At 47.0% G+C, this 25,372-nt stretch overlaps 1 protein-coding gene across 1 annotated transcript in view; it reads left to right on the top strand.

Annotated features, from left to right (window-relative positions):
- The window catches only part of LOC147690097 (sodium/potassium/calcium exchanger 4-like), a 609,516-nt gene that overhangs the window by 344,072 nt on the left and 240,072 nt on the right, over positions 1–25,372 (top strand). The window contains exon 5 of the mRNA XM_086936639.1: positions 18,968–19,052. Coding sequence (XP_086792765.1) covers positions 18,968–19,052 — 85 coding nt within the window. The remainder of the gene's footprint in view (positions 1–18,967; positions 19,053–25,372) is intronic.

Below are 25,372 nucleotides of genomic sequence, written 5' to 3' on the forward strand. Positions count from 1 at the left end.
GGTGCTTCTGCTGGGCTGGAGTGGCGTTTTCTCTTTCCACTCCTCCTCCGGCTGCCTGGCTGTGCGGGCGGGGAGTCTGCTGGTTCGCCTCCAGGGCTGACGGGCTTCATGGGCAGATTGGCTACCGGGCATTTTAGAATGCTGATGAGCTGGGGTCTGATTTCATTGATGGGGACCTGCATGTGCTGGACGAAATTCGTTTTGCTTTGTTTATTTCAAAGCACACACAGGTCTCCATCAACAAAATCAGCCCCCACCACAGTGAAATGAGCCCCCAGCTCGGCAGCATTCCAAAATGCCCAGTAGTCAGTCCGGTCCTGACGGGCTTGCTGGAATGTTCCTGGCTCTTCCTTGCCGGGTAGTTGCTGAGCGCGTCTTCCTGTGGCCTGGCGGAAGATGCACTGCGTTTCCTGATTTTCCGGCCCTCACGTGGTTGCTGGTTGGCCTCCTTGGGCTGGATGGCGGCAGTGGGGGGAGCCTTGTTCCTGTACCCTCGGTGAGTACCACATAGCGGTGTCTCTTTCTTTCCCTTTTTTGGGGTTGTGCTGCTCGCCTGTGGCTGCTTCCTTCCGTGTCCTGGGGTGTTTCCTAGGGGTACGCCTGGGCACCCATGGGGGGCTATCTGGGTGGCCTTGTTCCTGTCTTTCACCCCTCCTCCCCCGGTATGTGCCAGGCTGCGGTCTATTCTGTTCCCAGCCTGTCAGATGGTGGTAGTTGTGGACAATCGGCTCGAGATTCTGCCTTTGGAGTTGGGATGTTGGGAGCAGGTTTGTGTCTCACCGTCAGCTCACTGCTCCATTTTTCTGGCTGTGGTAGTTGATGGGGGGTTTGTGCTCTGTAACCTTGTGGCCTATGTACCCTTGGGTGACTCATGAGCTTTACGGATACACGTTATGGCATGTTTGTCCCCTGCTAGGCAGTAGTGCACATGGGCAAAACGAGTATTGGCAGTTAGCCCCCTGGATGGGACGTTGGTAGCTGGCCTGCCACTTTGTATTCTCTCTTTCAAAAATCTCGGTGACCTGCTGCAGCTTCCTCAGGGATCTGTCTTTGCCCCTGGTCCCAGGTTTGCTTCCTGAAGGGGTTTCTGTGCGTTCCACCCTCCCTAGGTCCATTCATGCGGGCTGTTGTGGTAGGTTGCTGTGTTAATCTGTTGTTGGGCTACTTGTGCTGTTTTCTGGACAACTCTTCAGTTTGCAGGTGGCCGGGTCTGGTGGCTTGATGTGCTGTTGCGTCCACCGTGGGAGCCTGTGTTCATCCTTCTGGTCCCCTCGCTCATGTCCCAGTTGGTCCACTCAACCTTTCCTCCTTCTGGGGTCGCTGTTATGTGGCCTGCGGACTTATCTCCCTGTCAGAATGCCGTTGGGCTGCATATCAATTTGCGTCTGTTCTTCGGTGCCTATGTGCCCTTGTTGCTGTTGGTCCCCTCTTCCACTGGGTGTCTCTTCGTGGTGAGCTGGGTGCTTCGGGCCATTGTGTTGTCTTCCCTTCCTGTCGTGGGTCCTGGTGGTGAGCTTTTTTCTGCCTGGGGTCGGGTGGGGGGTGGTGGGGACTTGTTCCTTTTTTGGATCCCAGCATTTTTTTTACCTGACAGGGGCTGTTTTCAGCTTCGGCTGGTTGGCTTCATGTTCTGGTGCTGGCTGCTGCGTTGCCCTGTTTCACCTCTCCTGTTGTTTTATACCCCCCTCTGTGTGCTGTTGACATCTCTGTGGATCTGAGGGGGTCCTTGTTCTGTATCTGCAGCCCCGCCTCCTCTGGGTGCGTGTCGCATGGCGGTTTGTGCCTGTGCTTCATGGCCAGATGTTATTTCCTGGTGGTGTCGTTCCTGGTTTGGTGTCCTCCTGGGTTGGTCTGGTGCTGGGGCAGTTGGCGCCTTCTGCTTTGGGTCTGTCTATTTGGATTCCTGGCTCATCCTCCTGTGTGTCTGGGTTCCTTGTGCCGCTTTTCCCCTCACTGCCTTTGGCCATGCCTCCCTGTGTGCGCTTGCTCTTGTCTGCTCTCTGTAGTTGAGCGGGGTTGGGCCTGGTTATTGCATGGATGGGTGGCTGCCTCTGGCTACCTGGTGCTGTGGTCTGCCACTTACCTCCTTGGGGGGGTTTGCCCATGGCTTGTTGTGGCCCGATGGCTTGCTGGATGGGTGTCTGCCTGGGTTTCCGGGGGTTGTGGGGTTGTGCCTCTGTGACCTCTTGGTGTCCTGCTCTTGGGGGTTCTGCTGGTTTCGTTGGGCCCTCCCTGCCTCCGGCTGGGTTTCCTGCTAGGCCCAGGTTCGCTCTGGTCTCGACCTTTGTTTTTGGTGATTCAGAGCTGGTTGGTGGTCTGCTTGTGCTGGCCTGGGTGGTCCGGGGGCCCTAGGTTTCTGCTGCCGGCTGTTCTCCTCTCCCCTCTGGCGGGCTTGTGCCTGGTTGTTTCCTGGTTGGGGTTCTTCGGTCCTGTGGCCGTGCCATTCTCTTTTCTGATTTTGCCCTGCTGTGGTCTCTGGTTGGCGTGGTCTCTATCCAGGTGTGGCAGTTCCCTCGGTGGTGGTTTCCTGGTTCTTGCAGGGTTGGGGTGGTCCTGCCCCTTGTGTCCTCGGCCCCCCTTTCTGGTTGCGTTCTCCTCTCCCATCTTTTTTTTGGGACCGCTCTCTTTGTTGGTGTCTGTCATTCTGTGGGACGGGGGCTTGTGTTGCTGCCTCCTCTGGCACTTCCTGGCCTTTGCAGGTGCCCTGCTGGGGCCTTCCCCAGTTTGGGCCTTCCCCGGATGTGGGTTGAGCCTCCGGTTCCTTCTGTTCGGGCATATTCCTTGGCTGTGAACTTGGCTTCCCATCTGCTTAGTGCTCTGTTGCCTTGGTGCTGCTCTGGGGGTTCCTCCCCTGCTCCTGCCCTCCCTTGGTGAATGCTGGGCCGTGGTGTTTGTGGGCCTAGGCCGTCTGCTTGGGTTCCGCCCTGGCTTCTGTTGCCTTTCCGGCTTGGTTTGTTTTGGAGGTTCTTTTCCCTTCCCCCTGGGGTGGGTGTTTCCAGGCTCTGGAGATTGGCCCTTTCCTGCCCCTTCTGGGTCTCTGTGAGTCCGTGTTGTTGGCCCACGGTCTTGGCTGGCCTACCCATTGTTGGTTGGCCGTCGGCCTTGTCTTTTTGGGGTTGTCTCTTTCTGGACTGTTCTTTCAACCGTTTCTAGTCTTGGCTTATCTGCTGTTGGTATTGGGGCTTGCTATGATTTCCCTTGCTGTGGTCTTGAGTTCTCTGGGCTGCTTGGCCAGCTGGCTGTTCCTTTGTGGGGTCTGTTGCTCCTCTTCTCTGGTGGTCAGTGTGTGCCTTCTCCGGGGCTGCAGCTTCCTGCTTTGGTCGCCCCAGGTTTGCAGTTGGGGTGTTCTGCTGGGTCTGAGTTGTTTGGGGCTTCTTTGGTTTTCCCTTGTCTTCTTGGCCTTGGGGGTTGGTCTCGTCGGCTCCTGCTGCTTGGGCTTTTCCTATCCAGCCCTGGTTCTGTTTGGCCTTGCTCTCTGGGCAGTGTTTGGCCCTCCTGTGGTTCTGGTCTCTGTCGAGCCTGCTCCCTTCTGGCTGTTGGGGCTTGTGGGGCGACTTCCAGGGGTTGTGTTCCGGTTTTCCCAGTTTATGTTTGAGGGTGCCTTGGCCTTTCCTCTTGGGCTGGCCCTGGGCTCTGTCTCCGCCTCCCGAGCTTGATGCTTGGTGGTTGGCTTCTGTGGGCTCCGGTGGTTGGTGCTGGCCGCTCTCTCCTGGGGCCTGGTGCTCGTCTGTGGGGTTTTGGGGGCTTGTCCTCCGGGCTCTCTGGGGCTGGGTCATTCTGCTTTGGTGAGGCAGGGTGGTTTGCCCTTGGTTGTTTCCTTGGGTTTGTATCTTTCCATGTTGGTTGGCCCTGTCCTCTTTCCTTTTTAGTTTGGTCCTCTGTGCCTGCCTGGTGGTGTTGGGTTTCTCGGCCTTTTTGTCCATTGGTCCCCTTGGCCGTGTTGTTTTTGGACTTTATCTTCTCTGGTCTGCTTTGTCCGGGGGTGTTGGTTGCTTTGGCGCCTTTCCCTTCTGGGGTTTTTGCCCTTGGGGTCTCTTTGTGCTGGTTGCCCTTTTGGGTTTGCTCCCCTTTGCGTGGCGGTGTGGGTTTTCCCTTTTGTTGGCCTGCTTTCTCTGTTTCTTGTTTACTGTTTGGCTGCCTCCTTGCTGGCACTGTCTCCTTCTGTTTTCCTTTGGTTCCAGTTCCGGTCCTTGATTGTGTCCCTGCTGGCTGGTTCTGGCTTGTTGGCATGGAGGGCTGCTGGGGGTCATCTTCTTTGGGTGGCCTTCTCACTGCCCTTTGTTGTTGTTGGGCTTGCTCTCCCCCTTCCTTGCCCGCTTGGGGCAGAGGGGTGTGCTCCTGGTGTTTGCTAGTTGCCCTCTGTGGGTTGTCCGCCTCTTCTTCTTTCCCATTGTTTTGCTGGGTGCGTCCCTGCTTTGGTGGGGTGCCTTCCTCTGTGGCTTCTCTGCCTGGAGTTTCCATTGGTTCTCTCATTTTGCTTACCTTCGGTTGCTGCCTTTGGTGCAGTTTCCTAGGTGTGCTTGCAGTTTTTTGGAAGGCTGGATTTCTACTTTGAGATTCTCCACTTTGTGATGAATGGGACCAGGAAAGGAGGAACCAGGGGGTATTGCTCTATTATTTATCGGTAATCTTCATTACTCCGAGTCGCGTTGTCCTCGTCCCATTCATACGTTGCTCCCTCCCGGACTGCCAGCCTTCCCGTTGGAGGCTTGGTGGTTCAGGCAGATTGCTGGGTAAGTACTGCTTATGTACTTCCAATGGGAGGGGCAGGGTTAGGATGCCCAGCATTCTTCTGGTCTTTTTTATGTTGGGAGATGGTTATCTCCACTTTGTGGTGAATGGGACGAGGAGAATGGGACCCGGAGTAACGCAGATTGAGTATTAATTGAGAATTATGCACCTTAATGCACTTCACAGACCTACACGGTACAAGATGCAATTTAAAGGCAAGAAAACAGCCTGAGAATGCACTTTTACGTTCCGAAAGTAAAGTCAATACCATAATGTACCCTTGATGTAAGTACTTTGTATTAAATAGTTTTGTGACCTTTCTGTGGCCAAAAAGCTGGCAGTTCAGTTCCCCATTATTCATAGAATGTGGGCCCCCTCGGTTTGATTTCATTCTCAACAGTCATTTACTCCCTTCTGTAGCCTCAGCACACTGCATAGTTAAATAAACAAAGCACACAATTCACTTCAATTATTTCTCATTTATTCCCTCGGTAAACAGTACCACAGAACAAACAAAGCACATTAGCATTATTTTCTGTCTTCTCTCTGGACAATCCAATAGGCCATTTAGAACAGCATTCTTCCAAGTATAGTATTCGTTTTAACATCAAGTTTAAAAACAAATCAAAACCTCTCCTCTCTAACAATACAAGCCTCAACTGCTCATTTCCAGATAAAATACCCCTATTTTGCTAATCTTTACTTTGCAAAGTATACATTTTGAATGTAAACTATATTCTCCTTATTGTTTTTAACAAATATTTTAAACTCATACTTTAAAATCTAAATTGGCACCTCTTTCCGGGGATGTCCGTTGTGCCCACCTGGAATTGCATTATCCAAGAACCCACCCATAATCGTTCTTCTCAGTTGTGTTGTTTATGATTCCAGAAGAACAAGTCACACAATTGGCATTTATTTGATATACAATGCACTATACACCCAGGGGCTGTTGGTGGCTTCAGAAAGTGATGTGCCGTGAGAGTTGTTTGTAACATTATCTCTACATTCACCAGACAGGCAGTGCTAGCGCCCTTTCCAGTTAAACAGCTCCACCCCACTCACATACTCAAACTGAGCCAGGCACTAGATGTGGGCGAACCACTGAAAGCTTGAGCCAGGTTCGAGCATGAAGCCTGGTTCTGGCTCAACTCTAGGGGGCATATTATCAAGGGGGTTTATCTCTGCTTTTTTGGCTTTAAAAGCCAAGAAAGCAGAGATAAAATTATCTCCCTATTACCTAGCTGTCGCTAACACGTTAGCGACAGCTAGTAGGAGATAGCGACCATCTTGGGCCCCGCTTTGCATGTCAGTGAAATTTATCACTAATGACATGCAAAGTGGGCGTGCCAAGATGTTAGCGACTGGAAACAGTCGCTAACATCGCTATCTCCTATTACCAACTTTTGGAGATATTCGCGCTAAGCGCGAATATCTCCAAAAGCTAACACATGCCCTGAGCAGTTCTTGGCCATGTTATCCAATGGTAGGGGGATAACATGGCTAAGAGCATTAGCTCGGTAATGCATGAATATAGCTGACTTTTCACCGATATTCATGCATTTCGGCCGATTTTTATCCCTTAGGAGATAAACCTTGATAATAGCAAGGTTCCTAAGCGATAAAAATCGCCGCAGCACGGCGATAAAAATATTGCCGCTAAGCCAACATAGCGATAATTATCGCTAGTTGTTGGTAATATGCCTCTAGGTTCTCTTGGACCCTCGATCCCAAAACTATTCGAATCTTCCTATGACTTCTGCCTACCACCCACGCCGTAACTTCATAAACCAGGAATTAAGGGCAAAAGCAGTGACATTTGATCTAAAACTGAAAAAATAGATATCTCGGTCTAGTGGCTGGCTTGGACTATGTGAAAAACAAGAAGACTTCAGATCAATCCCAGCTTTGAACAATTGGTGTGACCCATGGCAATTATTTAATTTCACCATTCCTCCTTTTCCCTCATTAGCCCATATGAGAGCACTTTGAAAGATGTGAGTTCAAGCTGCGTGCTATACAAAACCTCCCTTACATTTGATTTAATAGACTATGCTGTTGCTCAGTGTATAATTACTGATGCTACATAGAGGGCGGACCTGATAATTGACAGTCTCTTAATTCGCTAACTGCATCTCCTCAGGGTGGCTAGGAGGAAAAGCATGAATGTTTCAAAGTTCATGTTAATAACTTTCACTTCTAATAAATGCCACTCACAGGGGGGACCTGGCTTGGCAGTTCGATTTGGACTGTTCCCATGAGGCACAGGGTCAAGACTGATTCGCATATGGCCATGTCTAAACTTGTGTGGCATGGAGGGCAAAGGAATGATGGATTTAACCCAGAACTCTTGACTGGGGGTGAATGTTTTGATTTATTCTGCATTCCGTCCATCAACTGTGTGTCATTTACTCACAGCAATATAATCAGATGTACTAAGATGAAATGTTTCCAAACTTTAAAGATATACCGTCTTTTGAATTTTGGGACCCACTTGTGGGACACCCCCGCGCCGCACGGCCACCAGCTGCTGCGTGTGTTCCCCTCTGCCTGCCTTCTGCCTCGCCGCCGGCCTCGCTGACGCCGTGGTCGCTCCCCTCTGGTTTCCCAGTTGTTTTGCCCTAAATTTGTGCTTGTCTGTTTCTGCCGTCTGCTCGCGTATTTTGCTGTTTTTCCTTGTTTTGCCCGTAATTTGTGCTTGTCTGTTTCTGCCGTCTGCTCGCGTATTTTGCTGTTTTTCCTCATTTTGCCCTAAATTTGTGCTTGTCTGTTTCTGCCGTCTGCTCGCGTATTTTGCTGTTTTTATTTGTTTTGCCCTAAATTTGTGCTTGTCTGTTTCTGCCGTCTGCTCGCGTATTTTGCCGTTTTTATTTGTTTTGCCCTAAATTTGTGCCTGTTAATTTCTTTGTATCCCCTGTGCCGTGTCCAGTTTCCTTCCTGATTGGCCGCCTACCTCGCCGCCCTCCGCTCTCGCTTCCCGCCACCGACATTGGCCCCGCCCCTTTTTCTCTTCTGTTCCCTCCCCGCTCCCGCCTCCCAGCTGCTCCGCCCACCCGCGCACTTCGCCTTAAATGGCGACCGTGCGGACGCGCAGCGGTCACGCGCAGCGGGCGCGCCGATTGTGCGCCGAAGGCGCGCCAAAGGTAAGCCCGTCTACGCCCGTCCGCGACCGGATCGCGACCAGCGCCAGGACCCCTGGCCCCCGAAGACCCCGACCGACCCGCCTGACGTACTCCGCCGCCACCCTCACCGCTCTCAACACCGGCCGACTCCCAGAATGCCATCAAGCCTCTCCACGACGTACCCACGGACCCTTCAGCTGCCACGCCTGCAAGTTCACCTGCATCCGGACCTGCCTCGCACCAGCACCCACCAAGCCGAACACCAGCAGTACCCACCTCAAGTGCATCCTGCTCAACACCCGCTCCATCCACAGACATGCCATCGAACTCTGGAACCTCCTCGACACCACAGCTCCAGACGTTGCCTTCCTCACGGAGACCTGGATGAACGCCTCTTCAGCTCCCGACATCGCCATCGCCATCCCAGAGGGCTACAAGATCGTCCGGAGGGACCGAAACGCCAACCAGATGGGAGGAGGCATCGCCATCATCCACAGGAGCACCATCCGTCTCACGACCAGCACCGACAACTCCCTGACCACCGCCGAACACCTGCATTTCCAGATCCACACCAACCCGAACACCACCCTCAGAGGCACCCTGATCTACCGACCCCCTGGACCACGCACACAATTCAGCGAGGACATCGCCGACTTCGTCAGCCCACATGCCCTCCCCTCCGCTGACTACATCCTCCTGGGAGACCTCAACTTCCATCTGGAGAACAACAACGACCGCAACACCAGCACCCTGCTCGACAACCTCACCAACCTGGGACTCAAGCAACTGGTGTCCACCCCCACCCACCTCGCCGGACACACACTCGACGCTGTCTTCTCATCCAGCAAGGACATCAACTTCAGCCACACCACAGAGCTTCAATGGACGGACCACAGCTGCGTCCACTTCACCTTCAAGAAAACAACGACCCACCACCACCAGCAACAGACCGCCCGCAGAAGCTGGAACAAGATCACAGCAGACCAGCTCGCCACCTCCCTGAGCCAGCACCCTCCTGCCAGCTCAGCGAACCCCAGCCAGGCCGCCGACAACCTCACGAAGTGGATCAGCAACTGCGCGGACGAACTCGCCCCACTGAGGACCCCGCCCAGCAGACCCGGCAGCAAGAAAGCCCCATGGTTCACCGACGAACTCAAGAGCTCCAAGAAGAACTGCCGAGCCCTCGAGAAAGTCTGGAGAAGGGAACCGACACCGGACAACAGGACCTCCTTCAAACTTGCCACCCGGAAACACCACCAGCTGATCCGCGCCGCCAAGAAAACAGCATTCAAGGACCGGTTGGACAACAACGCACACAACTGCAAGGAACTCTTCAACATCGTCAAAGAGCTTTCCAACCCCAGCGCAGGAAACAACGACATCACCCCATCGCAAGACCTCTGCAACTCCCTGGCTTCATACTTCCACAACAAGATCGCGGACATACACAACAGCTTCAACAACCAACCAACGCACACCATGACCGAACAACCACCCCCCACCACCACCCTCCACGCCTGGACCCCGATCAGCACCGAAGACACCATCCGCACGATGAACTCCATCCACTCCGGATCACCGACCGACCCCTGCCCTCACCACGTCTTCAACAAAGCCGACGCTGTCATCGCACCCCACCTGCGAGACATCATCAACACATCCCTCGACACCACCATCTTCCCCGAGAGCTGGAAACACGCCGAACTCAGCGCCCTACTCAAGAAACCAACAGCGGACCCCACCGACCTCAAGAACTACCGCCCCATCTCGCTCCTCCCGTTTCCAGCCAAAGTCATCGAGAAGACCGTCAACAAGCAGATGGCCGCTTTCCTCGAGACGAACGGATCCCTCGACCCCTCACAGTCCGGCTTCCGAGCCAACCACAGCACCGAGACCGCCCTCATCGCCGCCACCGACGACATCCGAGCCCTGATGGACAATGGAGAAACAGCGGCCCTCATCCTCCTAGACCTCTCCGCGGCATTCGACACGGTCTGCCACCGCACCCTAGTGCAGCGCCTCAGCAACGTCGGAATCCAGGACAAGGCGCTGGAGTGGATCACCTCCTTCCTCGACGGGAGAACACAGAGAGTCCGCCTACCACCGTACAAGTCAGAGGCCACCGAAGTCATCTGCGGCGTCCCCCAAGGATCATCTCTGAGCCCCACCCTCTTCAACGTCTACATGAGCCCCCTCGCGGCCATCGTACGCAAACACAACCTCAGCATAATCTCCTACGCCGACGACACCCAGCTGATCCTCTCCCTGACCAACGACCCCGCCGCCGCCAGAGCCAACCTGCACGAAGGGATGAAAGAGGTAGCCGAGTGGATGACGACCAGCCGCCTGAAACTGAACTCGGACAAGACGGAGGTCCTCATCCTGGGCCCCTCTCCCTCCGCCTGGGACGACTCCTGGTGGCCTCCCGCCCTGGGCACCGCACCCAAACCGACAGACCATGCACGCAACCTGGGCTTCATCCTGGACTCCTCCCTCTCCATGACCAGGCAAGTCAACAACGTCTCCTCGGCATGCTTCAACATCCTACGCATGCTACGGAAGATCTTCTGGTGGATCCCCACCGAGACCAGGAAGACCGTCACCCAGGCCCTCGTCACCAGCCGACTGGACTACGGCAACGCCCTCTACGCCGGGACCACCGCCAAGCTCCAGAAGAGACTCCAGCGGATCCAGAACGCCTCAGCCAGACTCATCCTCGACATCCCACGAACCAGCCACATCTCCGGACATCTGCGAGACCTTCACTGGCTCCCCGTCAACAAAAGAATCACCTTCCGCCTCCTCACCCACGCACACAAAGCCCTACACGACCAAGGCCCGAGCTACCTCAACAGCCGAGTCAACTTCTACGCTCCCAAACGCCACCTCCGATCAGCCAACCACGCCCTCGCCGCCGTCCCCCGCATCCGAAGAGCGACTACAGGAGGAAGGTCCTTCTCCCACCTGGCCGCCAAGACCTGGAACTCCCTCCCGACCGACCTGCGCCTGACCCAAGACCACCTCTCCTTCAGGAAGAAGCTGAAGACCTGGCTGTTCGAGCAGTAGCGGCTCCCCCCCCCCCAGCGCCTTGAGACCCCACGGGTATGTAGCGCGCTTTATAAGTGTCACTGATTGATTGATTGATTGAAGAGACTTCATCACATTTGTATGTGATGTTTGCTGCAAGATTTACATGCAACACATTTTCCAGGCTCGGTTTGTTGATCAGTACCACCGTGTAAATATGTTGATACCTTTCTTTCTTTTGTTTGATCTTTTTTATTAGCATGACAGAAGTAATTCTTATTTCATTTACTGCAGGGGTGTTCAAAGACTTTGCACAGTACACCATTTGTTAATGTCAGCATGCTCTGCTTGGTAAACCATTCCCCTAATACACAATCTGAGTGGTGTACATAATGCATTTTGACACGGGAAGGTCCCATGTTCAAGAGAAGTTAGCACATTTGCTGTGTCACTACTGCATGTTATATACTTGCATCCTACAGTTGCCTTAAGAGTCGTAAACCCACAATCTTTTGTAAAACAAGAAGAAAAACAGTGTTAGTTTGCCATATAGTCCAAAAGATTAACAACAACGTGATAACCAACAACAGTGTAGGGGAGAAGGTTCGCTGTTGCTCCATGCAGTTTCCGGTCACTGTGTGAAAGAAACATTCAATTATTACCTCATTATCCTAGTTCACCCTGCATCTTATGGCATAGTATGCATCTGCAAAATCAGCTAAGCACTGAAAACTCAATATAAGTGCACTGGGACTTGTTCACTTATTACGCTGCATCGTCATCATTATTATTCCCATCAAAGCACAGTGCTGATTGTAGGGCCGTCAACAGTGGATCCCAGTTTGAGGAGATAGATATTTTCACAGGCCCAGAGTGTCTTCTCTGTGGTGGGATATACCCCCCGCCATAGCCCACTTAAGTATTGAAAAGGACCAGGCTTGGATGACTGGGAATCACTGGATTTCCAGCATCGTGTAATAAGGCACTTGGCTACCATCAGGCCAAGGTCCAGAAATCTAGTGGTAGCTTTATGTTTCTTATCCCTTGAGAACATGCCCAGCAGGCATATCTTCCATGAATTTGTGAGTGGTCTGTCAGTGCACTCGGATAGGTGTCGCGTTACCCCCTCCCAATAGTCACATAGTACGGGGCACAACCATAGAATGTGAAGGAAGCTGACATTGTGGGCAGTGTGCCTCTTTTCTATAATATAGATTGATTCTGTCTGGTGTAAGATATGCTCTGTGCCAAAGGTAATACTGAATCATTCGGAACTTGGCATTCGGATGGATGAATGTGGGGCTAGCTAACATTGTGTCCCACTCTTTTGAAGTGCATGGGCGAGCCAGGTCCGTTTCCCAGTGAGCGTGCAGGGTGCCCTGCCAAGTCTGCTGCCGTCTGAGTTTGAATTGCATCTGCAAACAATTTAGTAAGGTGTTTCCTTTCCCCCTGAACATGCACGTATTGTATTGTGAGATGTATTTGTGGTTCTTGCATTATGTCTCCCCAGTGTCGTTGCAATGTGTGTACCCAGGATGTGTGACTGATGAACAGACCCGGGGGCATACTCTCTTCTTCCACTAAAAGTGTTGAATGTCATAGGCGTGCAGTCACGTGGATGTCCCCATAGTGTGGATACCCATCTCATGCCATTTCGCGAGTTCAAAGTGAAAGGGATGAAGGATCGCCATTATGGTATATGGAGGACCGTTTTCAGCTGTGTCTGATAGGTGTAGTTCTGCAACCCATTTGGCCACCCACTGTATCTGGGACGCTAAATAAAAGTGTTCCAGGTTGGGTATCAGCATTCCTTGATCCGAGGGTAAGTACAGTTTCGTTAGCTCTACTCTACAATGGGATTTGTTCCATATGAGTTCACAAAGTGAACGTTCCAGTTGACAAAAAAAAGATGAGGGGCATATAGAGTAGTAGGTTTGCAAAGTGGTATGACAGTTGTGGAAGCACCACCATCTTAATCATTCTATCCTCCCTGCGACTGAAAGAGCAAGAGTTTTTCAAAATGCTATTTGCGATGTCAAGGAGGTTATCCCCCTGGTGAGGTTGCCATTCATCAAGTCTTGGTTGGTGTTATAAGTCCGAATGCCCAAGTACCAATACATGGTCGGCCGCTATATGACCCTCGGTGAGAACCGGGTCTGGTGTATGGGTGTCAAATGGTATGTTGATACCTTTCTTAAACCAGAGGTCCCAAAGATTAGATCGTATTTAAGGAATAGCAGATAATTCATTATTACTGTGGAAGGTATTCCCTTTAATGGAGGTCTTGATTTTATTTTGACATGTAAGGTAGAGTGCTTATACACTAACATCCCACAGGATGAGGCCATACAAATCCTTCAGTACACTCTGAGAATGAATAATAAGGACAAGCCCACCTTAGTTCAATTTGTGGCTCAGCTATCTGAAGAGGCTTTGACACAAGCCTATTTTGTATTCAAGAAAGATTTTTACTTGAAAACAAAAAAGGCTTGGCTATAAGTGCTTGTTTTGCACCGAATATAGCAAACCCTTATTTGGGCTCCTTTCAAGCACTTAAGGTATACAGCCCGTAGAACTCATATTTGAGTAATAATATCAGGGTTTGGTGTTATACTGATGACGTCTTCATACTTGACAGGGCTCTGTGGATGAATTGAATGCCTTTATATAATGGTTAAATGCCCAGAGTCCACACCTGAAGTTCGCGTACAACTCCAGTAATACTGAGATCAACTATTTGGACCTACCATTAATGCACAATGAGGGTAGTATGTTTGCTGTGCTGTATCACAAGCCAACTGACAGAAATTGGCTTCCATTATACAATAATCATCATGCAAGGTCCCTACGAGATAATTTGCCATTCAAATGTTTCTGCGCATTTGCAGGAGTTGCACTAATAAAGAGACATTGTTGCATGTCAAAAGTGCATCATGATTTTATCCTCTTTACTGTACAGCCTGGAAGTTGTTTCTATATGCCATATATCTTGATCTTGTATTCGAAAGCATCCATTAAAATGGCAGCCATCTAAACACAGCTTGTGATGCATTTGCAAACCATTCCCTTGCAAACTAAGGGAATGAGAAAAACTAGTACCCTGTGTAAAAAACAAATTCAAGTTTATCTAATAGCCAATTGCACCACAATTGATTAACCATAATACATATCCTAATGTTAAGTTAATTTAATAAATCTTCCACTCATAGTATACATCTTACTTACAATCCAGCGGTGACCATCTTTGTTTTTTTTATTACATTATGTTTATAACGAATATTAGTCGTCTTGTAGCCAATAATCCAAAATCAGATTTTACCACAAACATTTCATTATACATGATTACATATATTTTATTGCATCATAATACAGGATCAACTTATATTCAAGGCTGCCAACTATGACGAGGCACCGACCCAAAACAATTGATAGTTATACAAAAGTTCATACAATTTTCACCTACTATAAAAACAACACAACAGCTAGAAAAAGTAAAATCAAAGTGTCCTTGGGTCTTGTGTGACACATTTTGGTTAAATAATGCTAACACTATACATCCAACTCATATGCACTCAAAATGAATCCCATGAGTTATAAAAACGAATGGAATTCATAGTCCCTATTACCTTCAAATTCAAAGCAACTTGAACCAACTTTCAGAGTAATTCCCATACAGTACAAAAAATGAGGGAGTTCGTGTTCCTTATTGAGCCCCAGGTCAACAGATCTCAAGCGACAAATCCATTTTGCCTCACATTGCCCGAGTGTCAGTATCCTATCTCCTCCTCATTGATCACCTGGTATAACATCAATACTGTGAAAGCGTAATGGTTTCCTATCTTTCTTTGCACATTCATGTGAGGCTAATGGGTACAAAGTAATCTTATTTCACCATGCTATCACATGTTCCATAATGGGTATCCTCAACTCCCTCGCTGTACTTCTAGCATAGATTTTGTTTACAACCACAGATGATCACATAGACTGCAAATTTTGTTCGAAAATTCATAAAAGGGTTGATTTTATAATCCTGATTAGTATTATATTTAAAAGTGGCAAACTTATCAACACCCAATTTACATGCAGTACAGGTTGTGCAGGTATAAAAGCCCAATGGTTGATCTGGTGATCAAGTTCTCCTATCTGTAATAGTGATGGCAATAGTGAGGGTAATATAACTGGGACCTACAATTTCTTTAATAGTCCTTCCCCTTCTATGAGTTACGAAAGGCTTCCTTGGGAGTATGATCTCCAAACTGGGAAGGGTGGACAGAAGCTCTCGATATTTATTGAGAGTTTTATATTTGTGTCTATTATTCATAGAATAAGAAGTGATAAATGCCAAACAGCTATCATTTTTCTCTTTTATTTTGTTTTTGATTAGGTTTTTTCTCTGTATTGTTTTAACTTTCTGTTTAGTTTTCTCTAAATTCATAAGGTTGTATCCTCTCTGTTTCATTTTATTGATCATTAAATCAAGATTCCTTATCTTCACTACAGTTCCACCAAATATGGAGCATCTCTCTATATCGAATGGCTTTGATCATACCGGCTGATTGTGCACAAGAGGCCTGTAAATACTATTACATGCCGTCAGCATTCAAAATAAAGTGGTGTGAATTTTGTTGTCTGAGGTTTAAAACCATACATCCAGAAAATATGTATGTGTCTTCTGGAATGCTATTGTAAGAGGTACATTGTATTCATCAGACCTCCAAGGATCTACTAGATATAAATCATTCTTAAGGATGTCAACCTTTTTAGTTCCAGGTTTTAATTGTTTTTTTTGATCTGTGAGAGGTATCATTGGCAAGCTCCTGAATGTAATTATGAATGTAATTTAAAAAACCCATAATAATTGACTCAACCACTCCTAACGCACTCTTATATATCTGCTGCAAAGGTTCGGTCTCATCCATCTCATTGGCATAGTAATTCACTAAATTAAGGGAAAGGCCAATAACCACAGCCATTAACGACAACCTTAGCCTAGTGCCAACAACCCTGTGGATACCTTATTATATCACTAAGGACTCACTACAGACCACTACCCAAATAAATCTCAACCTCTGCAAGACCTGCTGAAGCAAACAGCACATGAAAGTACTGCTTTGGTATATAAACTTTCGGCAAATTGTCTTTAAGATGTGTCTCTTGTAAAAAGAATACTTCAGGGGAAACAGCAGCCTGCCATCTCATCAATGCATCCCATTTACGTCTATTTACCATACCGTTAACGTTACATGATACAATTCTATCTTTATGACCCATTTTCAAATACTATTTATCAAAAAGGATCTTATTGTGAGCCCCTTAACCAAAGAGGAATCTGAACAGGCTGTTACGATTTTGATGTAAACAATTACTGAACCCCACAAGTGTGTATGCAAAGAAGATAACATTTCTAAACCCCTCAACCTTATCACATAGAAACGTATTACAAAGGTGCACATTTTTAGAGGAATGTGAGAACCCGCAGTCCCCCACCCCACCCTGGGCCCCCTCAGGAGCCCCACTAAGAAATGTATAAGGAAAAAAAAACACTCAAAAGAAAACCCACCCCCAAAGAGAGGGGAAGTGCCCACACTACCCCTCTCCGAACGTGTCTAACTAAGCTGGGTGCCATGACACTGCACCCGGTTGCACAAGCAAACCCCCGCCACACCATCACAATTCCTGTAGGTTAAAACAACATCAGGTATAACAATGCAGGCTGCCATCCAATAAATCCTGATATAAAATATTGATCTCTATATATCACAATTTATAACAGTTGTAATTGAACCCAAATATAGCAAAACAGGCAGGCAGTCCTCAAGAAAATCCTAATATCAATTTACTGTAGTAATCACTATATCGCTATATATATCACAGTTTATAACATACAATTAGGAATTATTAGAAATCTGCTGTAGGAGCTCCTCTGACTGAGACATTGCAGGACAAGTGTAATTGCCTTTTTACCAACACCTTATATTTGGATTGCTGCACAATTGTTGCTTGAGCACCCTCAGCTTTAAATAAATAGCGCATGTTAACAAAATCTTTTCGACGTCTAGCTGCAGAGGCAGACACATCAGGAAAAATACGACAGATTATTGCATTTGTTAACACCTGCTCCCCCAACTTTACTAAAATGGTACGTGGAAATGTTTACCTAATGGACCGATGTGCTGGCACCCTATGAGCTCTAGTTAATGTCAAGTCACTGGAGTATTCCGGGACGACATGAGTTCTTAAAAATGAATCAGCCCATTAAAGAACATGTTGGCTCTCACATACCTTCAGAATCCCTACAATGCATATATTGGTACGACATGAATGAGTTTTTAGTTCCTCTTGCTTTTTCTCCAGCAGGTACTGTTGTTTATGAAACTGGTTCACCTTCTGCATCATAGTGACCTGGTCCTCCAGCTCTGAAATCCTGTACCCAGCTTTCTTTAGCCCCTCTGAAATCTGGGAAACAGTATCCTTGACTTGGGAAAGCCTAGCATGTAAAGCCATAATTTCTATAGCTTGTGAGGCCCTGAGTTCTCTGATCTCATCCAAAATAAGATTGAGCATGTTTTTAGTACCCCATTACATAATGACTGTCTTGCAACCCTGCCGGGACCCTCATGCTGTGGTCCTTACACCGATTCAATGAGCACCTTTTCACTTCCTAACAGACTCGGTAACAGAGGGCAAAGACAATGCAAAATCTTCTGAAGAGCAGAAGGAGGCAATTGAGAAGAGTCAGAGGGGGGATGGGGAGCTATAAACTGAAAGCCATCTGATGCAGCATCCCCTACACCTGCACCTGTTTTTTGCAAATACAGGATACTCGTTGACTTTGTCCAGGCTTAATTCAATCTCCAGAAAGGTCTGCGCTAAATTTTCCTCAGCAATTTGCTAAGATATAAAAGATTCAGCTGCCAGATTGTTATCTTCCAATACTTTATCATCAGGTAAGAGAGTAGCACTTGTTCCTTCCATATCCATATGCATATCAAAAAGCTGAGAGTGTTTTGAACACCCCAGTTGTCCTCAAGGTTTTCTCTTTTGATAGCCATCATTAGCTGCTTGTGCAGTGAAGAACTATTCGCGTGAGCTGCCACCTGACCTATGAATTTTTTGAACCTCTGTGTGAAAACTGAAGTAACCCAATTGGCTGCAGCACCAGGTATTTTAGAATGATTTTACATACTTAAAAAGTCCTTAGCTATTAACTGTAGTTTGAGAAAACTGTTAGAGTGACAGTACCCCCAGAAAGGCAATTCCTCCAAGAACCTAACCAGTGACCCATAACCATATAGTAAATTAAAATCCTTTGAACAGTTGAATAGTCCAAAAGCCCTTAACCACTCAGAGAGATAACATGGCAGTTCACTACCATATCTGACCACTCTCAATTGGCTAGGTTCCACATGATGTTTTCAAGGACCTCAATTGTCTGTAATTCAGTGAGACTATTCAGCATTGGCTACACGCTAACTTAAAAAAAAAAAAAAAATTTGTTTGTTTTGTTAGATCGACTTACATAGATGATGCAGCAGGGTTAAACAATAACTCTTCATGATGTCGTCCATTGAAATTGTGCACAAAACCTCACAAACTTTCATAAAATAAAATAGTGCTGTAGTGAGGTGGAACCTGCCCAGCGACCCTCAACTGGGTAGTGGATATGCTCCTTGCCTCCACTACCTGCAGAGCATCACACTTACCCCCAGGGAGAAACCTGGCGTCTTGGACCCCCGTCGCCTTGTAACACACCAGCAGACCTCTTCAAACCCAGTGTGATTGCTGTCAATGAGTAGTAAACATGAACTTATATTAATGTGCTGCCTACATAGAGCTGCTAAGGGTTGAGAACACGTTAACTGTTGACTGGGATGCGCCGAAATATTTGGCAAGAAGAATGTAGTTGCAACATCAACAGCTAACATTGAATGTGAGCCACAATCAAAGTTTTCATATGTTGTACTTACTCTGTGTAGTGTTTCTATGACCTCCATCAACACTGACCAGTGTTCAAGTTTCTCATATTGCCTTTGAGTGCTCATATATGTGTACTATCCAAACACAAGTGACCAACATCTGTTTTACAGAAACTGCATCTGAGTGAGGATGTGGCAGGGGCCACTTTCATGGCGGCCGGAAGTTCTACACCAGAGCTGTTTGCCTCAGTTATAGGTAAGTCAAAAAGTGCTTAACATACTGTAAATTAGGATTCTTGCGCATGGCAGACAATGGTCCACACAGTCCCTTAGCACATCAGTGACCCAAGAATTACAATAATTACAATACTCTGCTTATTTGTTGCTGTATTAAAAGCATTGAAATGCCCAAGAAATGGACAGGGATATGATTGACCAAAATATGGATTTTATTTCAGGTTTGCAGAAAATCTCCTTTGGCAGCATTATAACTAAAGCTGTTATATTATAAGGCCTACCTAGTGCCATTCTTCATTCTAGCAGTTCACGTTTTCAAATAATATCCCACAACATCATGTAGATTTGTGGGAGGCCTGGAGCCGGATTTGAGATCTAGAAATCCCTTTATTTTATGACGTGGCAGAGAACGTAAAAAGTTCACTGCTAAACTATAATATCACTAAAGATGCTTCTTAGAGATTCTCTATATAATAAAAGAAAAATCATGCTGTCCTCCACGGACAAGTTCCCATTTTTACTCCTGGTACACATCCTTACTGACTAATAACTGCTGCCTAATTTTGACAAATCTAAAAAAAATTTAATTTAAGGTCATGTTAATTAGCAGGTATATAGATAATAAATGCATTGTATTGCAGCAGCAATATGTTCCCTTTTTTGCTCAAGAACCGTGTTTAGATTTACAATTACTGTCTGAGAATTTTGAAGCAGAGCAGTCTATGATTTGTTGAGCACTATAGCGAATGAATTTGAAGCCAACAAACTAGAAATATAAGGAGTTTGTGTCCAGGGATAAAAATCTCATGTGTGAAGGGCACTTTAAAAATTTTTTTTAGAGTGTTTCATCATCATCCAACTTTATTTCGGTTCAAAGTACATAACAACAACATCAAGATAAAATCACAGTACAACTCCATAATAGGTTAATATACTAAAAGTACAAATATATGGATATAAAGTGCTGACTAAATTTCCCCAGTTCTCCAAAGCCGATCGCCCAGAGGGGAGGGGGGGCGGAGTGCCATCATTTATAAGAATAAGTGGGACCATCGCAGGGGCGATGTTACTTCCTGGGGTGATTGTGAGGCCCTTGATTTTAGTATTCGCTTCTCAGCTAACTTCACTCTGGGAGGCTCCCTGATTTACAGGCCCCCTGGTCCGGTGGGCCCTTTTTTTGAAGTGTGGGGCGATGGTGTTATTTCTCTAGCCTAGCAAATTCTCCCATTACATGGTGTTAGGAGACTTCAATATTCACTTTGATCAGGTAGATAACAAGGATTCGCTTGACTGTCTGGACACCCTGCACCAGGCTCAACTGTCTCAGTGGGTTAATCTTGCCACCCACCAGGCAGGCCATATACTAGACCCTATTTGCACCAATTTTCCCCTTTGGTTGGAGGATCCACGTCCGGTCTCATGGTCCGACCACTTTTTAACTTATTTTTCTTGGGAAGTTATCAATGGCAAGCCATCAGCACGTTCGTAGGCAAACCAGCCCTAGGCAAAATTAACCCTCTTGTTCTCAGCCAGGCCTTGGAAGCTTCCAGGCCCACCCTCTAGGGGTATCTCGAGGGCCGGCGTGTTGAATTACTAACTGGGTCTCCAGTGCAGTGGATTTGCTTGCCTTGTCACCAAGTCCAAGACTGTCTAGGGATTCTCCATCTAAAACCATGGTTTACTCTTGACCTCAAAGCAATCAAACATGAATCCAAGATCCTCGAGCATGCTTGGCGCCGCAGCGGATATTTCCATGCGGCCAAGCAGAAGCTCTGTATTAAACAAAAAATCTACAGTGGGGCGATTTATTTTATTTATTTATTTATACAACTTGTATAGCGGGCAAATACCCTAAGATGTCTCGGCGCTGCTGGATATAAAGCTCAGGAGGGGTTCTAATTTATTATTGACTAAAAAGCCATGTTTTTAGCAGTTTCCGAAAAGTAATTAAGGATGGACTGATTTTTATATGTAGAGGGATAGAGTTCCAGAGTCTAGATACAGATACTATGAATCGTCAGTCACCCCAGTTCACTTTTTTTGTTCTCGGAACTGAGAGCAGAAGAGCTGCAGATGAATGTAGCGTTTTTTTGGGCAAGTAAGTGCATAAAGCTTTTTTTAAGAATTCTGGGCCAGTGTTATTCATAGCTTTATAAGTAATACAGAGCACCGTAAACTTGATGCGACTCCTGACCGGAAGCCAGTGGAGTTGGCGAACAATGGGGGTGATGGAAGAAAATTTTGGTGTGCCTGTCAGAATTCGGGCGGCCGCATTTTGAATTAACTGCATTTTATTCAGAACTTGTTCTTGGGCATTTAGTAGCAAACCATTGCAGTAATCAATTTTAGAGAGTACTAAAGTACACATTAGGGGTTTGCCTGCTCCAGAAGGAAGAAAAGGTAGTAGTTTCTTAACCATCCTCAGAGTGTAAAAGGATGAGGAGACTACTGCATTAGCATGGTTCAAAAATGATAACTTGTTGTCAAATAGTACCCCCAAATTCCTGACTTTAGTAACAGGCATGGGGGGGCTCCTAGGTCCGATGGCCACCAGACTGAGGACCAAGACGGAGTCAGTTTTCCAAAGACCATGACCTCCGTCTTGTCAGAATTTAATTTCAAACAATTGTGATCCATCCAGGAGCTGATAGCCATCATACCTTCCTGAAAATTAGCCGCAACAGTTCCTCCGTTGTTATGGATGGCGAGTACCAACTGCGTGTCATCTGCATATGATGTCACCCCTATTCCATATGTTTTAATGACCCTCGCCAAGTCCGAAACATAGATGTTAAATAGTGTCGGACTTAGCGAGGATCCCTGGGAGACACCACATGGTAGAGTAAAAACAGGGGAATAGAAACTACCCTGTTTAACAGACTGATTGCGGCCAGACAGAAAAGAAGTCAGAAGAGTTTTTGGCTTTGCCCTGGATGCCAATGTGGGCTACACGGTCGATCAAGATGTTGTGATCGACCGTGTCGAAGGCCGCAGATAAGTCCAATAAAATCAGGACTGCTGCTTCTCCCTGATCCAATATCAATCTGATCTCATCTGCTGCTTTGATCAGTGCTGTCTCCGTCCCGTGCCCTTTCCTGAACCCAAATTGAGTTTCATCAAGAAGATTATTTTGATCAATGTAATCCATCAGTTGGCAATTCATAATCTTCTCAAATATTTTAGAGGGAAAGGGAAGAGATGCAATCGGTTGATAGCTTTTGGGTTCTAAAGGATCTAAGTCTGATTTTTTCAGTAATGGTTTTATGATCGCTGTCTTCCAGATTGACGGGTAAGAGCCTGACAGAAACATAGAATTACAAATATTTGTAAGAGTTGGGGCTATCAGATTAATCACTGGTTTAAGAACCATAGGGGGACACGGGTCCAAAGGAGACCCCGACTTAATACTAATCATAGGTTCCTCTAGCTGCAGTTGAGAAATTTGCTTGAATTCATTAAAAATTGTAAGGGAAGAGGGGTCATTCCTAATAGAACCAATGGGTTCGGTGCTCATTTTAGCCGCAAAGTTTGAAAAAATATCATTTACCTTGGATTGAAAGAAATCCGCTAGGTCCATTACACAGATTTTGAGACGGTTCTGTGGTAATACTTACTGGTGGAATAGATAGTTTTGTAACAACTTGATAACGTTGTTTGGTGGAATTTTTAGCTAATTCTATTTGCTCAAGATAGAACTTTCGTTTTTCTATAATTAGAAGCTTTCTATATTCAGACAAGGCTTTTTTATATATATCTTTATCGTTGTTATCATAGTTTCGGCTCCAGTGCCTTTCAAGATTTCTGCAACGTTGACTCTCTAACCTAAGGGTTTCTGTGAACCAAGGGGCAGAAGGTATGTTACGATCGGGTAGCATTTTATTGAAGGTGCTAGCGAAGTAAAAGCGTTGTTGAGCCAAGCATTATAGTTCTCTGAAGCTACATTGGGGTCTATTGTTCCTTTTGGTTGAGTAAAAGCCAAAGTAGATTGTAAAATTGAACCATCTATGTTCTTCCAGTCTCGGAATTGGACATGTGAACGATTGGTAGTCTGTGAATTTTTATAATTTCTAGTTACAATAGTGAACATTACAGCTGCGTGATCTGTCCATATTAACGGTTTCACTGAGTGCAGAGTGATATTAGAGTTATTAGTAAATATACCATCAAGGGTATGTCCCGCCTGATGGGTGGGAGAAGTGCTCAATAATTTAAGGCCCGCCGAGGCGAAATCCGAGATAAGGGCTGAAGAGTCCCTATCATTATTAGCTTCTAAATGAAAATTAAAATCTCCTAGTATTGTATAATCAGTATTAGCTGCTATGGGTTCTAATAAAGTGTTGATACCTGCCAGGAATGAAGAACGAAGGGTCGGTGGACGATAAAGAAGAGTACCTTTAAAAGATTGCACAGGAGAAAGCATAATGGAGAAGTTTACTTCAGGCCAAAATGCAATTCTATGCAACTCACATTGAATCTGCTCAAAACAACGACAACATTTTTTTTCCTATTGTACAGAGTTTTACGTGCCCTGCCGCTCTATCTAGGGAGTCTCCGTCCACAGACACTTGGTGGGAGAGCCTCTCCAATTTCTTCAGGGATAAAATCCTTTCTATTCAGACGGCCTTCTCCTCCTGCAACAAGGGGATTGGGGAAGTTGTGGTGTCACCACCCGCTGATCCCGACCATTCTCTGCATGCCTTTAAGCTTGTGAACCTTTCTGAGTCCCTTTAAAATTCTTACAGTCCTGAAGTCTGGCTCTCCATCGGACCCCTATCTGGCCAGAATGTTGGCAGAAGTTGCTGAGACCATTAATAATGAGGTGAATGGTATCAGCAATCTGTCTCTTCAGGCTGTCTGCGTTCCAGAGTCCTAGAAGCAGGCCAAGATTTTGCCTCTTTTAAAAAAGCCGTTGCTTTACCCACTTAGAACAGTGATCTACCGTCCCATCTCCCTTCTACCCGGCTTGGCCAAGGTGTGCGAGAAAGTGGTGAACAGACAACTCACGGAGTTTGTTGAGAGAAAGGGCCTGCTGCATCAAGGTAGTCAGGGTTCAGAGTCTCCCACAGTACCGAGTCTGCCCTAGTGGAGGTTTTGGAGGCAATTAGGAAGTGTCTGGATGACGGCGGGAAGGCAGCATTAATTCTGCTTGACCTGTCGGCGGCATTCGACACTGACATCCACTCCCTCCTCCTCTCGCTTCTAACCAAGATCGGGGTGTCGGGTGCTGTTTGGGGCTGGCTCAGATCCTTCTTGGAAGCATGGGCTCAGCAGATATGGCATCCACCATCCTCGTACTCTCCCCAGGCAGTGACCACAGGAGTCCCACAGGGGTCTTCCCTTAGCCCACTCCTTTTTAAGATTTATGTCACACCTTTGGTTTACCTGGCAGGGGAACTTTGGGCTAAGGTCATGGCCTACACAGATGACATTCAGCTTCTTTTCACAGTGGTTTAAGAATGTGGACTCTGTTTCCTCTGCTCAACACTGTCTGTCCTCCCTTTTTCAATGGCTAGCTGCCGCACCAACAACGATAAATCGGAGATTATCCTATATGGTAAGTTTCCCCCAATTTTGGAGAAACTCCTTGGCCCCCTGAGTTCCCTATCTCCACTTCTACAGGGAAGCCTGGGGGTGTGGTTTCCTTCACTACACAGATCAAGAAACTTTCTGGGAACTGCTTTGGCTTTTTGAAATCTTTGAGGAAGTTTCTCCCTCTCCTGTCTAGGGTAGCGAAAGAGACTGTCATTTGAACCCTTATTCTGTCTCGTCTGGACTATGCTAATGCCCTTTATATAGGCATCCCGGGCTATCTATTAAAAAAACTCCATGTGGTCCAAAATGCGGCAGCCATACTCCTTCTTGAAATTCCCGCCAGGACTAGCATGAGACCCCACTTGCGCTCTCTGCACTGGCATCCTGTAGCCGACCGGGTCAAATTTAAATATTATGTCATGGCCCATCATGCTCTTCATGGCCGTGGCCGCATTTACCTGCAAAAACACTTCGCCTTCTACATTCCAGCGCAATATCTGTGTTCCTTGTCCCAGCGCCTCGCCCAGGTCGCCCGCTTTAAATGTCAGAGGCTTGGAGGCAGCTCTCTAGCTCGAAAAGCTGCTGTTGCCTGGAACGCTCTCCCTTTCGCCCTCCAGAACATTCAGGACCCGCTGATCTTCAAGAAGAACCTGAAAACATATCTCTTTACATAAATCCCTGATGGTTGCCCCTCTCTGCTCTGTGCTGGGACACTCTTGAGTACCTGTGCGCAATACTAATTAAATTAACATAAAATAAAAATAGTTACATACAGACAATAGATATTAGTTTCTGTGTGCATCTTGT

The sequence above is a fragment of the Lissotriton vulgaris genome, chromosome 9, assembly GCF_964263255.1.
Source record: "Lissotriton vulgaris chromosome 9, aLisVul1.2, whole genome shotgun sequence".
NCBI classification, from domain to species: Eukaryota; Metazoa; Chordata; class Amphibia; order Caudata; family Salamandridae; genus Lissotriton; species Lissotriton vulgaris.